The sequence below is a fragment of the Haliaeetus leucocephalus genome, unplaced genomic scaffold, assembly GCF_000737465.1.
Source record: "Haliaeetus leucocephalus isolate CR32 unplaced genomic scaffold, Haliaeetus_leucocephalus-4.0 Scaffold32, whole genome shotgun sequence".
NCBI classification, from domain to species: domain Eukaryota; kingdom Metazoa; phylum Chordata; class Aves; order Accipitriformes; family Accipitridae; genus Haliaeetus; species Haliaeetus leucocephalus.
The window spans coordinates 419,450-435,509 of NW_010972468.1; the positions used below are offsets into that span (position 1 = coordinate 419,450).

Below are 16,060 nucleotides of genomic sequence, written 5' to 3' on the forward strand. Positions count from 1 at the left end.
GTGATACTATAGAGGTTAATAATATCACTATCATGCAAGTGATTTGTGGGTGGAAAGGGAGATAGGAACAGGAGAGGAAAAAGAACCTGAAAGCTTTGTTCTCTGTTTTAAAGAAACATTTCCCTTTTTCTTTCTCTTTTTTTTTTTTTTAATTCCCAATGATCTTTTCTTTCAATGGAGGAGCCTCAGAATGAGGGATAACAACTAATCTAAATAATGGGTTTTTTTAGTTACTTCTAGGACTTCAAATTACAAATTACGCTTATTTATTGGGTTTGTGTGGCAAGGTTTTGGTAGCGGGAGGGGAGGTTACAGTGGTGGCTTCTGTGAGAAGCTGCTGGAAGCTTCCCCTGTGTCCGACAGAGCCAATGCCAGCCGGCTCTAAGATGGACCCGCCGCTGGCCAAGGCCAAGCCAATCTGCGATAGTGGTAGCACTTCTGTGATAACATATGTAAGAAGGAAAAAAAGTTGCAGGGCACACAGAAACGGCAGCCGGAGAACGGAGTGAGAACATGTTAAGAGAAACAATCCTGCAGACCCCCAGGTCAGTGCAGCAGGAGGGCAGGAGGTGCTCCAGGCGCCGGAGCAGAGATTCCCCTGCAGCCCGTGGGGAAGACCATGGTGAGGCAGGCTGTGTCCCTGCAGCCCAGGGAGGTCCACGGGGGAGCAGATCTCCACCTGCAGCCCGGGGAGGACCCCACACCGGAGCAGGTGGGTTCCCGAAGGAAGCTGTGACCCCGTGGGAACCCAGCGCTGGAGCAGGCTGTAAATGGCTTCTCATTTACCAGAGGATAAGAGCATTTGTGCAGGCTGTGGGGTTAACTCATGTTAGCTCCGTGCCTAACTGCTGTTATGGACAGCCTTATCCTCATACTTGCTACAGGGTAGCAAAGGTAATTTAGCCCTGGTGTAAGAGCATTAGTTAACTAACATTTGTAAGGGCCCCTGTATCAGGGACTTAAGAAGCTCACCAAGATGTGAGATGGTCTGTTAACCCTGTATTTATCTGAAGACTTTGATCCCAGTGTAAGTATGAGGCAGCTTGCTTCACTTTGTACAAGCTATTTTAAGTGATCTCAGTCCAGTAAGAACCCTTTAGGAAGATTAGCTTTCTAAGGTAAAGGTCTAAGATTACCTTTCTTCCTCAATCTGTTGGAAATTTTCAGTTAAAAGGTTTTTACCAGAATCCAGCACAGCAGTACTTCAGACCAAGACATTCCTTTAGCAAGATACCAAAGTACTAAAATCAGTCAGAATTATGATATCTTTCCTCAGCTCATGTGTTACTCACCATATATGTAACCAATGTATGTTTAAGCTCTGAAGGGAAAGTAAGAAAATAAATCACTGGTATTTAGATGAGCACTTTTAAAATATTGGAAACATGAAAGATGAATCCCATAGATGGTGATGTTCCAGCTGAAGTTTTCTAACCCTACATTTTAGTAAGACATATAAAATGTAGTACATAGTCATGGTTAGAACCATCACAGATCTAATTATAGCTCAATATAAAAGGGAATAAAGTTTTACAGGTTACACTGGGGTTTGAATTTTAATTAGTTAATTTAATGATTTTGAGGTTTGCAGATGGCTGTACCAATTCAAAACATTATAGAAGGCAGACACTACTCTTCATTAAACCCCAAACCATGAACTGCTTCAAGACAGAGAAGGCTATCAGTAGGTAGCCTTAACAAAATATTCCCAGAAGAGCATGGATTGCTCCCATTGCCATAGGTAAGCTAAAGAGAAGGTGAACTCATGTGAGGGACTGAAGATGCAGGCTATGCTTTTCGGGTTTACATACCATTTCCCTTCCTGTGGAATCTCATGCTTGCTCTTCATGATACCCAAGAGAAGACAGCAAAGCTTGAAAGTCTGGTTTCCAGAACATGCACTGCATGAATTCTGTGGGTCAAATAAAACTTAGCTGTTTAAGATAGATGAGGCTTTTTGCATAAAAGTCATAATATAATAATGTAGTTACCTTACACTTTGAATAATAATGTATTGTAATGAAAGCTGGCATCTTGTTACCAGAAATAACTTTAATATAGTGAATCACCAGGTTTGCAGACCCACAAAGGTTTGCAAAGTTGTCTGTGAGTGATTGTTAAGATATTATGGTTTATAGCTCTGCATTTAATAGTGACAGATTAAATACTGTAAATTGATGTCTCAGGTTTCAAAACATCTGATATATTTTAACATGAAGTTACTGAATATGATTGCAGTTAGTTATTTAAGATGGATTTGGAAGACGGTGATTTGGAAGCAGTGATTGAAATTCTGTATTGAAATGTATATTGAAGGGCCAGTGTATCAAACATCCTCACATAATAGCATTTCTTAATACTAGAGTGAATCAAATGGGGGAAGATTTGGAGTTAGGAAGTTAGAAGAGATATCTGATGGGGGGGCAGGAAAAAGGGGGGTTATTTCCCTCAGAAATAGGGGACCATTAAAATAAAGATAAACATTGAATTATCAAATGCATTCCCCGTTAAAATTGTGTAAAATAAAGGACTTGTAATGGGGTAATGGTGAATTATTTGTTTTCATTCAAGTACTGACAGCAGAAAATTCTGTTTTCTTGTCCTCACCGTAGGCCATTAATTTGGGGTTTCAGCTGTTAATTCACTGTTAAAAGCCTCAGAAATGTCATTATTGCCATTACTGAGACAATTAAGTAACCTCTTGGTTTTATTCTGTAATTTATTGCATGGGTTAATTATGTTGTGTATCAAGTAATTAGTTAGAATTACTGTATATTACTTAAATATTTAAATAGCAGCTTCAAATTTTGCTTTTATTGATAGAAGAGCTTGTCCTGCAGAGTGGTTTTCTGTAACTTTGTATTTGAGCCATGATCTTGATTGAACCAGTACGGAGATTCTAATATCAGCCTATTGTATTTTCAAAAATTAAGGAATTAGATTTGATATTTTTATGTCCTCTTTTTTTTCTTGCCATTTCTGATGCTTTTTATCTCATGTGTACAGCTGTAAAAGGCACACCTCTGGTTTAAACTCTTATTATTATAGCCTCCTACATTATTATTACATCTAAGGAAATTCTATGTTATTTTAATGTAGTGGATGCAATTGGGAGAGAAGCTAAGCCACTTTGTTAGTGCTTGAGAGGTATACTGTCCAGGATTGTGCCACAAACCATGTTGCCTAGAATGCCTGGTTTTGTTTACCCTGCATCTTTCAGCTTTTGCGTTAAATGAAACAAGCTTCCCAAACACAGACCACTTTATTAAGTGTACAGTCTTTTCTGTTTGGGACAATCAAACTAACTGAGGTTGGAATAAGTAGAAAAGTATCATATGGTTGTGTGCTGAAAAATTACAAGTAGAATGTCATGGTTTTGAAGATTTGCTGATTAAGATGTATCCACTGAGTGGATAAGTATGTCTGTCACTCTCATTTCTGTATATACAGAATTAGACTCAGTTTTGGTGTATCTTTGAACTATGTGAACATACTAATTTTAATAGAATACTTTTGCATCTCTAACTGCACCAACATCATAAGTTATACAATGATAAAACGTAAAATTGATTGTCAAGATACCTGAAAAATTATCTTCTACCATGGCTTGAAAGACTTCATGTAGTAATCAATTAAACACCCAGAGTGACAGAAATGACAGCTTAAACTATCCTGTCTGTAAAATGAACATGGCATGAAATCCCCTGGAGTAGCACTACACAGACTTGAGTTTGGTTTCTTTTAATCAAAAAATATTAGAAAGAGAATTATAAAATAAGACATGAGATTAATTGAATTAAATTATAATAATATTTGAGAGTGTGTGTGTATACATATGTATATATGTTTGTGTATACATATAAAAAAAATTATTTCTATACCCTAGCAAAGAGATGGGTTACAATAATTCAGCTTTTAAAAAAATTAACCAGTGAGTGCAAGTTGTGTAATTCTGTAATTTATTAACTTACCACCTTGGAGGTAGCAGTGGATTTTTGATGAGCTGGTAAGTTAGCCACAGCAAAAGCATTGTCAGAAAGTATAACTTGGTTGACTGACTGTCACTGCAGTATCTGTCTATCTAGTACAGGGAGCTAGACAACAAAGTCTGTAGAAAGAAGAGGCAAGAAATGCAGTCCTACAGAAGTAAGAACGTTACTATTAATTTTCTTGTGTCCAACATTGCACAGAGAGAGGGAAATATTAGGTAGAAACCAACAGTATTTGGATGAAGTTAATCTTTACTGATGTTGCCATAGTGTATCTTGTATCTAAAAAGAAAATTCTTGATAAGGACTCCTATGTAGTAGCCTCTTAACTTGTGGGAGTGATCTTGTTTTAATCATTCGCAATACTTATTTTACATTTCTAAAAGTGTCAGCATTTAAGTGGATTTGTTAGGTTAGTAGTTCAGACTCTGTTATCTTGTTTTGATGTAGAGGGCATATAGATGAATGTCTGTGATGTAATGTGAGGAATGTTAGGACTGTGTATTTATAATTCCTTATAGATTAAAATCAGAGGTGTGGGGTTCTTTTTTCTTATGTTTGTGTCCTTTTACATATATATTCCACTTTCTTTTCAGCTATTATTTCCTACAATGCAGGAAGGGGCAATACTTTGTAATATGTGGGGTCATAACATTCATAGGAAATACGGACTTGATGGACGGTACCTTGAATCAAAGTGATTTACAAGTGATAAGTAACTTCATCATTTTTAGATATCTGTCAAATAGTTAATTTCCTTTTTATTCTGCTACTCATCAGGAAGAAAAATTTAAATATAAGTATTATAAATATTTAAATTTTATTATAAATATAATATTTACATTATAAATATAAATTATAAATTTAAACTCATCTCCCTTATTCTTGTCCAGAAGACAAGAGTTGTATAGAGTGAAGATAAAACCCCATAGGTTTGTTTGTAGATATTTGCACTGGTAAATCTGTTCAGAAACTCAGATTGCTTGCTCCTGGGCCTGCTCTCTGCCCAAGATGCAAAACATTTCACACGCCTGATGTAAATGTACTGTTGTGCTAATATACCTGGTGTAAAGCGGCTGAAATGGCCGAACCCTGCTTAGGTGGGGACATAATCTCTTGTAAATACAGTTTGCAGGCACTGCTGCAAAAACACCTGACTGTCGTGTTAGGGGAAAGGGTGATAGAAATAAAACGGATCATTTGATGTGGTAGTTCAAAAAAGGTAAAAAATGATCATGTGGAGGAAGCTGAAATCAATTACTGGGGAAGCTAAAATCACTGACTATGAAAGGAAAGACTGTTCCAGGTCTTGTCACATTAACATATTTATGATCTTATCATATGTTGATTCACTTCCTAGGGTAAACTTTTCTACCCTAGTTTTCTGGTTCAAACCTCCAATAACTTCAGGTCGTTTCTCTTTTAGTTACTCTTCATTCTGTGCCATGGTGTTGCATCATCAATTAGGTGCTCACCAGTTCGAGCCGTTCTTCCTCACTGAAACCTTAACTACTGTGGACAGCTGGAGTCTCTCTTTGGATACTAACTAGCCTGGTTGACCGTGCTCTGATATACTGTGATTTCTCTGTCTTTTTTTTTTTTTAAATTAAAAAAGTAGTGAATAACAGTATTAAATACAACCTGCCCTGTAGTTTTACTAACTCACAGGGGAAAATTAGCTATAAAACCCACCCAGAAAACACTTGATTAACTCAGCGGGGACATAGGCTAAACAGTGAAGATGTAGCCCCCTCCTCCCATCCATTACAGAGGGAGAAAAAGGTTGAATTATTTAGTTCTTAAGTTACTTTTTTAATTGGACTAACCACATTAGTTACTATTACATTGATCTTAATAAAACCTGAACATCACATTTGGAATATACGTAACTCAGTATGTGGCCTAAATTATAAAATGCAAAACTACAGTTTATCATCATGTACAAAGTGAAAAATTTTGTAACAAAAAATACAGTATGCATTTTAGATGAATAGTAGGCCTGTTTGCAGTCTCATCTTTAAATGGCATTATACATTCAGAACTTTTTTATTCAAGACATGTTATTTTGAACAACTAACACAAGATTTTACAAATATTTAAGGGAAAAAATAACAGTAAGTTTTTATAAAAAGTTGACATTGTTGCTTTGAAACTGATTGCACATCACTTTTAATAGCCCTTTGTCTTACTACTTAATTTTTGACAATACTTTTATTTTGGAGGAAGTATGTTATCACTTGAGTCCATTAAATAGTCATCCATTTCAGCATTGCTCAACAGCTTTCCTGTTTGCTCAACTCATGAGGGAAGACAATAACTAAGAAATTAAGAGGCTTTAAAACTGAACAAGTATCTTGAAAGATGTTCTTTGGTAGAGGCATACCGTTAGACGTGCTGTTTACAGATATATTTAAAATCTGGCAAAGTAGATTCCCCAATAGGAGACAGCCTTATATGCTTCACTGCCCTTAGCATCTGTTTGTACATCTATCTTTATGTTGTCTCTAAATTTCTAGATAATTTCCAGTTTCCATATAAGTATTATGAAAAATTTGATGATCTTATTTGTTCTGTTGTATCTTCTTAAAAGAATAACTTGAGGCACTTGCAGTAAATTACAAGTCTTGGTCAATGTCCTCTTCCTTCCTTGGTAAAATGAGGAGTAAAAGTTCACAGCATATTCCATTCTGCATCTCTGTCATTTCTTTTCCTGGTGTCTTGTTGGTTAGTTTTAATGATTTAAATTTGAAAAATTTGATTAATTGTATTTGACCCATGGAATGAAATTTAGAAGATATCAATTTCTTCTGAGTTTTGTGGTACTTGGTAGCTTGGTGGGTTACAGGGACTCAAATTAATGTCCACCTCCCGTCCCTGGAAGACAGGCTGCACCATGGATTTAATAGTTCAGGTTGTGTTAGCCTGCTGTAGCCAGGCAGCATCGTGTTAGCTCAAAACCAGCCAAAGTTTTGTGTTGCCTTTACCAGAAGGTTGTTAAAGATCTCTTTTCACCACAAGAGACATCTGGACATTACATTGTCGGGATGCTGGGAGTAAATGGAAAGACTTGGGTGGATGAGTTTCTGTGGGATATTGTGCGGGTGGTGAGAACAAGATACTGCGTTGGAAGGGACATCTGAAATTTAGGGAAACCTTACCTCATTAGTTCTCGTGTTCACTGAGCTACTTGTACTGTTGTTTTTCCACGTTGTAGTTATGGCTGCTGTGCTTGAGGTGTCATTACAGGGATCCAGTTTTCAGAGCAGGGGCGAGTTGTCTTAAAAAACCCCCGAACTTGTCTTGAGGTAGCTCCTGAAAAAGAGGCAATCAGTGATTACTGTTGAGGAATTTCTAGCAGCAATTTTTTAATACAGTTCTGAAACATCATACTCAGAATGATATCCAGGTTTGAAAAAATAAAGCCCTTTAGAGTTCCCCAAAAACCTTCCTCAGGGATTTCAGGACAACCAGAGTTTTCTGGTTTATGATGAGCATTTTCCTGAGAGAAGAGAGCTGCCATTTCAGTTCTGGTATTTTAAACTATACTGTTAAAATTCCTTGTGCCTTTACAAACTATTCTGGTTAGCTTTATAAAAATGTCCTCCTTTCTCTGTTGTTTGTGCATTTCAGTGTGTGTGCTGAGGTGAGCTTTTTTCTGTCCTTCTTCCCTTTCTGACACTGTATAACTTCATCCATGTGCTTATACACTGCGATTTATGTCAAAATTGGGTTTTACAGCTTCCTGCAGTTGTATTTTGCACTGCTGAAGTGGAAGAGCTCACCGTGGTTCAGCTACAGGATAGACAATGAAAGTCCACTTAGGGTTGTCTTGTTCCTAAGGTGTTTTTGCTTTTAAAGATAAAAATATATTTTTGTAGGTGCAGTGCGAAACCAGGGTAAGCACTCTGCGTTACGTATTTGTTGCATAAAGCCATTACTATGAGAGCAGCGCTGTGTGAAAGGTTTCTGCTCCCGGCTTGCAGGTATTCCCTGGAGCAGGTATTCAGGTTACCATCCTCCCAGAGCCCTGGGAGCACGGGTAGGAGACAGCAGCATCTGTCCTCCTCTGATGAGCAAAATAGTCCCTCGCCGCAGTTACAATAAATCTGAAAGTAAACATTTAATGTCCCTCTCGGCCTTTTAACAAGAATTAATACTTTTAATCTCAGACTTATCATCAAGGTTGTGCAATATAAGCCCCACCGTCAGATTGTGGTTTATGTTAAACATTTAGAACAAATGAGAGTAGTGAGAGAGGGAGGCAGCGCAGCTATTTCTGGGTTTTCATTATGGAATTATGAAGATTTGTTTCTTGGAAGCATTTTTAAAAAATGATTTTCAGTGACAGATTGCAAACTTACTTTCCTTCCTCTGTTTTTTTAATGCATTTTAGTTTCCATACCAATCCATCAATACACAGATAAAACTGAAATAATGATTCAGAGGATGCCTTGTAGTATGCCTAGCTTATTGCAAAAACTTATTACTCATTACCAGCCAGAATGCAGAAATGTCATAGTTCAGCCAGAGATACGTAGCTGTTTTGGTCTTAAGAGCAGACTTTATGCTATTTAACACAAGAATTTTAGAGGTAGATGAATTGTGCATTTATTTCACTATATTTTTGAGAACAATTTCCAAAATTTCAGATAGGCTTTGAAGATACATAAGGAGCACAGTTTGGAAGAAAGCCGATCAGGGTAAATTAGCACCGAGGTGGTGGTGGTGTAATCGTTGTTATGGGGTGTCTTTGATTAAGAAGTGAAAATCCATGGTTGTGCATTCAGCCATTCCTGAAGCTGATTATAAAAGGTACATATAGGTAGGCAAAGACCATCTGTAGCATACCTTTTGAAATATCTGAAACTGTACTGAGCAGTAGAATTTTGAATTAAAACTTCAAATAATTTCCAAGCTCTGGAACCTGTGTATTTTTAAAATTTTGATCCTGCAAGCTGATGATCAGCAGGCAACATAGTGTAGTAGGCTGCTTCTCGAGATTGCACTGCAAATAGAGAGCATCTTCTTTCTTGAAGTTAATGATTGTTATATACTTCTTGATATTCGCTCTCTACACCTACAGCAGATTGCCTTCATGTACCAGTTCAGGAGAGAGATTTATGTTGATCCTGGAAGCCTGTTATTTCAGCAAGCCTTCAGCCATAGTGTGCGTGTCTCAACATGAGTCAACAAGATTCTATGGATACTCAAAATATTTTGAAACCATATGAACAGAATGTGTATTTTCCTCTGGCTAGTAAAACTCAGTCATAAAGTCTTCATAGACTTATAATATGCAGAATCCAACCAACTTGGCAAATAAATTGTTTGTTAAAACATATTCTGGCTGCATCTCCAAACTCTATTTAGACAAAGTAGCATTTGGTTCATGCCAGGTATTGGACTGGCCGCTGCAGACTCAGGTTTTCTATTCAAGTAGGTTGGAGCAGATTTTTGACTTGACCAGTGATCTTCCTAGAGAAGAATGTTAGTACAAAATTTCTCCTTTGTACAAATGTTATGGGATGAGGAGAGAGGAATTTTATATTGCCTGCTAGTAGAGTATGATGTCCTGAATTAACAACAACAACAACAAAAATCAATTAACATACTGATTGCTTTTTGAAAGAATTGGTGATTCGGTAGAAGAGAAATAATCTGAGGACTATTACTTGTTTAATGGGATTATTCTAGGTTCCTCAGATACTGATTCTGAAGCTAGATATTAAAATATTACATAGAATGTCTTTCAGAGAAGGGAACTTGATCTGGAGATCTGTACTGGGATTTGTGTGCCTTCTTTCAATAATGTTTGCTTGAATCCAGATTAGATACAGGAATGATTTCCCTCTTAATAATGACGTGAAAAGCTTACATTATGGGTAATTTGCTGGTAGTAGTTACTTATGCTTCTATATTGTACACAAGAAGCATCTAAAGTAGTTTTATCATTTAGTGTCATCTTTATCTTCTCAGATGGTTCTCTGATTCTGCTGTATGCTTTGTACCATGTAGCAATTAATTTGTTGTCCTGAACTGTTCTTTGTTTCTAGTTTGTGCTTATGCCTTTGTCCTTTATATGTCTGTTTTCATGTGTAATTTTTTTTTTCCTTGTTATTTTTGTATTCTGGTACTTCTTCATTATTCTTTCTCATATCTTCCTTCTTTCTCTCTGTTCCAGTTTTTGGCATCTATTGTATTCATCAGAGACTTCCATCTAGCATTATATGACAGGTTCTTCTGTAGGAGTTTATAGGAGACATGCTGGGAAGAGATTTCATTTGTTCTCCCTTTGCAACTGTGCTTGTGTCTAAAATTGTGTTAAAATGTAATAGGAATGCAAAGGAAGACTCTTTGGTGCCTCTAAATGTTGCCTGTGCCTAAACCTGCCCCATTATTATCTGATTAAATTTCTGCAAATTGGAAATAGACAAGAATGCATTGAATTTCAGAGTCTTTTACTAGACAGTAATTGTGAATATTAGATATGAAGTGTAGTTAGTTTACCTGAGTGAATGTCATTGACTGCAAGAAATTTGCAGAAAATTACCAGCACCAGTTTAGTTTTATATTTTGGCTCCACTTTATGCACGTAAGTAAACAGACACATATAAACTAATAAAATGAAATATAAAAAAGAAATAACTTTCTATCCCAAAGGCTCCAAAGGCTTATCAAGTTAATGGCTACATTTTTATTCTAATTTTGTAGAAGACCATGTTCAGTTACGGAATATAATTCTAAATCTTTTTAATTTTATCACTTTTTTTTAATATCTGATTATTTATAGCACTATTTTGTTTTTATGATCCATGTTTAGTTTCAATAGACTTACGTTCTAGTCAGACTAAAGCGGTGTACTGAGGATGAATTACACTGGTGCATAACCAGAGCAATCCAAAGGAATACCTGACTTTTTTCTAAATATTTTAATATAGTTGTAAACATGTAAAGCCACCTTGATTGTATGTTTTCTGTATAAATAGCTGTCCCAGAACTGTTAGGTGGTGTGAAAATACAAAATGTAATGCAACATCAAAAAGAAAGGGTGCCACATATTAATATGTACTGGGCATACACTAAAATATCTGCAAGGTTTTACATCTTATTCTGTTGGTACAAAATACTGGAACTTATTTCTGTCAGACCCTATAATAGTTAGGAGATAAAAGTCCAGCTCATGCACGTGTAGCACTGTTAAGGCTGTCACTCTTCCTGATCGCTACTGATGTGAATCTTACTGATTCTTACAGAAATAAATACTGGTTTGGGAAGCACTTTGAGGTTCTTTTTCAGCAAGATTTAATGAGATATGTAATGTTTATTTCTATTATAATTATTTTTTTAAAATTTTTTGAAAAGTGTGCAGTTCGTGCGGCTACTGAAGGCAGAATCCTTGTGCTGGAAGGTTTGGAGAAGGCTGAGCGGAACGTCCTTCCCGTGTTAAACAATTTGCTGGAGAACAGGGAAATGCAGCTTGAAGACGGTCGTTTTCTCATGTCTGCAGAGCGTTACGACAAACTTCTGCAGGTATGGAAATGTTGTTTGGATTTTTTTTTTTTTTTCCTGTTCTTGGTAGGGCTGGAATACCATTATGAAGGGGAGAGTACTTACGAGTCAAATGGGGGAAATCTTACCAAGGTTTCTATGGTTTTTCCTGGGGTGTTACATAGGATGAAATAGGCGGAGTGAAAGCTATGTGAGAAGTCAAACTACTGCTTGAAAAAACCACAAAAAAGTTATCAACTGTATCTTGTCTGTCCACATGAAAAACAGTAGTCCATGTTAACCTTGTATGAAGCCTTTATGTTTCTAAAATGTGAAAGCCACAAAGTGAGAGTAACTAAAATATCTTGTTAAAAGAGATTTAAGCTGAAATCGTTCCCATAAAGTTCAGATAATGCTTCAACATTGCAATAGCCTGGTTGCTAAGTTTTTCAAATGTTAGGATACCAGAAAAAAGAGGTCACGATGAGTGACACTGTATTCGTCAGTGCTGTCTTGCCTTTAATTTACAAAAGCATATGTAAACAGCGAATCTAAATTATAGGAAATGGTTAGAGAATTTTCTTTTGATACGAAATGGGATTTTGGTGTCTGCTGCCATTGCTACTTTAGCAGTTCTTGGTTTTTTTCAGGCTTTGAGTCCTACTGCTTAAATCTGAGTGGATGCTTTTCAGGCTTTTGGGGACCTCAGAAAATTTCATCAGACAGTTTCCAGTCGTACTCCCTATCTTAGTTCCATGTACTGTCGTTTCCGATCACATACCTGTCAGTCTCTCGTAACAGTCTGACACCTGCTTGCTCATGTTTCTGTCTGTCGTACCTAAGTGTGGTTAGGAAGATAATTCAGACCCATGTGGCGCAGGAAGTAAATTTGTAATAAGCCTTCTGCCATTGGTCTTGCTTGTATGAAGTTGCCAACTATGCTGAAGTACTGTAGTGGATTTCTGAAAATACATCATTATTTCTTATGCCTCTCATCTGTAGTTAAAATTCTTCTGATCCATGCCTTTTCCAAAAACATTTTTATGATATTTAATGAGTAGATACAGTTGTTGGAAGCATTATTATTATATTTTAAAAGTAAGCTTTTAAAACGTAATTGTATTTAAAGACTGAAAATGAGAATTCAAGCTTAGACAGGATTTAGTTGCATTTATGCAAAGCATCTTCCCCTTTTCTTTTTTCCTTTTTAACACTTTTCTAATGATAAAATGTTTCAAAATGAGTGCCTCAGGCACACTGCTAATAGTATATGAATTAAATAAATCTCTTGCTACAATACTAAATCTAATATTGTTGTTTTGTTGTTAGGGGAATATTGTATTATATAAGCTAACATTAATTTTATCTTCTCTTGTGTGAATAATTACTGTATATCTAGGTCTGCAGGAAATGTACTCATATATGGTTCCAAGGAAGACTTAACTGTGATGTGGGAAGACTAAAAACTGCATTTTTTGTATGCAGTGAATCTTTTACATGACAACAAGTGAAATACAACATTTAATGTCCTCATGAAGGACTCTAGTTCTGTAGTATTGCTTGTAATAAAGCATAATTTGTAAATGAAACTTTATAAATGCAGATTTTAATCTCCTTTACAGTTGGGGGGAGGGCAGGGGGAGAAAAAACCTTGCTTGTGGTAACCCACTTCTAATGTTTTAGAATAAAATAAATTTTGTGGTCTGTTTATTTTCTGTTCTTTGTAAAAACAGTGTTGTAATGTAATGTAAACCTTTTCAACTTTGACTGTCTGCGGTCAAATTGCTACAGGCCTGAAAGCTGTACCTAATCAAGTGTTCTATCTACATTCATTTTGGAAAAAATTGCTTTTATCATTCACAAATTTGACTAGTTCAGTGCTTTCTAGCCCCTCTGAATGAAAGATGAGAACATTACCACATTTAGATTGAAGGACCAGGGTAGTCAATCTGCAGCTTAGTCATCATAAGTTTTTAGTGATGTAATGGTTTTTTTTCTTGTTGTTGCTTTATTTTAATTCATTTAGGATCATACAAAATCAGAGTTAGATGCGTGGAAGATTGTTCGGGTTAGTGAAGATTTTCGAGTGATAGCGTTGGGCCTGCCAGTACCTAAATACTCTGGTAACCCTTTGGATCCACCCCTTCGCTCTCGATTTCAAGCTAGAGACATTTATCATCTGCCCTTTAAGGTAAGTGTCCTAGCATACGAGTTGGATTATCTGTACTGAGTAGAGCTAATATTTTGACGTTATGTTTTACTTACCTCACCTCTGAAAAGAATCCTTGAGTAATAAATTTATCTTAAAGGGTATTTTTCCTATTGGGGCCTAATAAATTCCTGAAAAGCAGGCTTAGAGTTGCCAAGGAATGCTGCAGCAGAAAAATAACTTCTGTAAAACAATATAACCCTAAAAGAAAGATTTGATAATCTTACTATTATTATTTTCTTTTTTTAATAAAATTAATCCTGTGTCAAGAAGCGAGTAGACTCCTCATGTCTAAATTAGAGGGAAAAATAGAAAATGCCTCATACGTTATGAGCTGTGATCCACAGCATGATCCCAAAATTAATTTACTCTGTGATTTTATGTTCTATTTTCAGGACCATCTTCAGCTATTGTATTCAATTGGATCAAACATTTCCACAGAGAGGTAATTTTTCATAATTAAAAAAAAAAAAGAAAAAAAAAAAGGAATGAATGAAGAAAAGCGATGTCCTTTCAGGATTCCTTGCTATTTTTGTATCTTGTATGACTGCATAGAGACCAGAACTGAAGAAGTTTTTTTAATGTGTGTGGGTGTATGCTCACACTGCTTTTCGTATGCAGCCTTCATATAATGAATCCTCAATGCTTTAGAACTTCAATCACACCTTACTTATTTGCGCTCAGAAATAGTTTCAGTATCTTATGCTGTATTTAACTTTTTCAGCTTTAGTACTTTAAATATAGATAGCATGTATAAAACTCTGTAATTACTTTTTCCTATGCAGAATTTCTCAGCTCCTGTCTTTTGCTACAACTCTCTGCTCTCAAGAATCTTCTACATTGGGACTTCCAGATTTTCCTTTAGACAGCTTATCGGCTGCAGTTCAGATTTTGGTATGTGCATACACATGTGCTGTGAAACTGTATGGGCTTAAAATTTCACAAAATTAGATCTGGATTGTTCATGTTGTTAGGAGGAGATTAACATGAACATTTAAAAAATAAACCTGAAAAAAATAAGGATGGTTTGAGGGAGAAAGCCCCAGTCAGATATCTCTGGATAATCCTTTAACCAAGTATATAGCATAATACTGAAGGACAAAGTATGGCATGAAACAAGATTTGTGATGTGATTCAGTGTATCTTAGTGCTCAAAATAATGGTTTTTATTCTGCTAAATCATCTTACCTGGCTTCGGGGGCATCTACAGTTTACCTGATGACACTGAGGTAGTCATTGGAGAGATATAAAAATCACAACCCAGAAGTCTTTCTGATTTAATGCTATGCCTGTAGTCAGATTGATTGTATTATAAAGACACCTGTTACTCTCATTGACACATAAAAGGACCCAAACCAGCTATGCAAATGTGGGTATAAGAGACTGTTAAGTTGTATGAGATGAAGCCTGTGTTAGGTCTTTGGGTTGGCTGGTGGATTTAGAATAAACATAGACATGGAGGGTTACCTGAAGACGCAGGTTGTGCACGCTTGAAGATGCAATACCTCCTGACAGCCACAGTCCATAGGGAAATATAACGGTATGCAGTTCACAGTGGCAGATCAGGCGGGTCAGGACTAAAGCTGTGGCAGTCTTTCTGCTTTCCCTGACAGGCTTTTGTCCCTTGGACTTTATAATTACATGGTAAAAAGTCAAAGTAAAACCAGAAGGTGCCTCCTGAAGGAAGTCAAGGAGATGAGATCTGTATAAAGAGAGGGAGGGGTTGGCACCTTTTTGCATGCGGGAAGATGTGGTCAACCCAGGACAGTAAAATAGCAGGACAACTTCTCAGACCCTTTCTCCAAGGTGCAGGTGTCTGTAGAAAGGACTCTCAAGATAATTCTCTGTTGTGCCTCCTGTGCAGTCATTTTACCTATGGTACTGCTCAGTGGCAGATTACTTCTGCATATTTTATTGGATTATATACATTAAAACATACCAATTACTTTTGTTACTGTGGTGCTCAGTCCCCTCAGTTGTGCTGGATACTTACAGACATAATTTTTTTCTGAACTAGTGGTACTACATCAGATGTTAAGAAGTGATTAAAATTCAAGTTCAGAGAAATGAAACGGTATTTGGAGGGCTTTAGGAAAGAAATACATGTTGGATTTTAAAATAAATTGCAACTTTTTATTCTTTGAGCCCTGTAGTGAAAAATTATTTTTAAATGAATGCCAGATGGCTTTCAGAGTAATGGAAAGAAAATGAGCCCTAAGTTATTATCTAAACTATGGAATGAAGGAAGCATTTTATTTTACATTAGAGAATGTGAAGTGTTATCATTGTATGACAGTGTCTTTTTTAGGTAGATGAGAACTGTTTCTTTTAGAATTAGTTTTAATCACTTGGTTTTCTAAGCTGCCTGTTCTCA

The 16,060-nt window shown here is 36.3% G+C and overlaps 1 protein-coding gene across 1 annotated transcript in view; it reads left to right on the forward strand.

Annotated features, from left to right (window-relative positions):
• Window positions 1–16,060, forward strand: part of VWA8 (von Willebrand factor A domain containing 8) — a 101,664-nt gene that overhangs the window by 13,675 nt on the left and 71,929 nt on the right. The window contains exons 4-7 of the mRNA XM_010576497.1: window positions 11,352–11,519; window positions 13,504–13,668; window positions 14,082–14,131; window positions 14,472–14,580. Of these exons, the coding sequence (XP_010574799.1) occupies window positions 11,352–11,519; window positions 13,504–13,668; window positions 14,082–14,131; window positions 14,472–14,580 (492 nt within the window). The remainder of the gene's footprint in view (window positions 1–11,351; window positions 11,520–13,503; window positions 13,669–14,081; window positions 14,132–14,471; window positions 14,581–16,060) is intronic.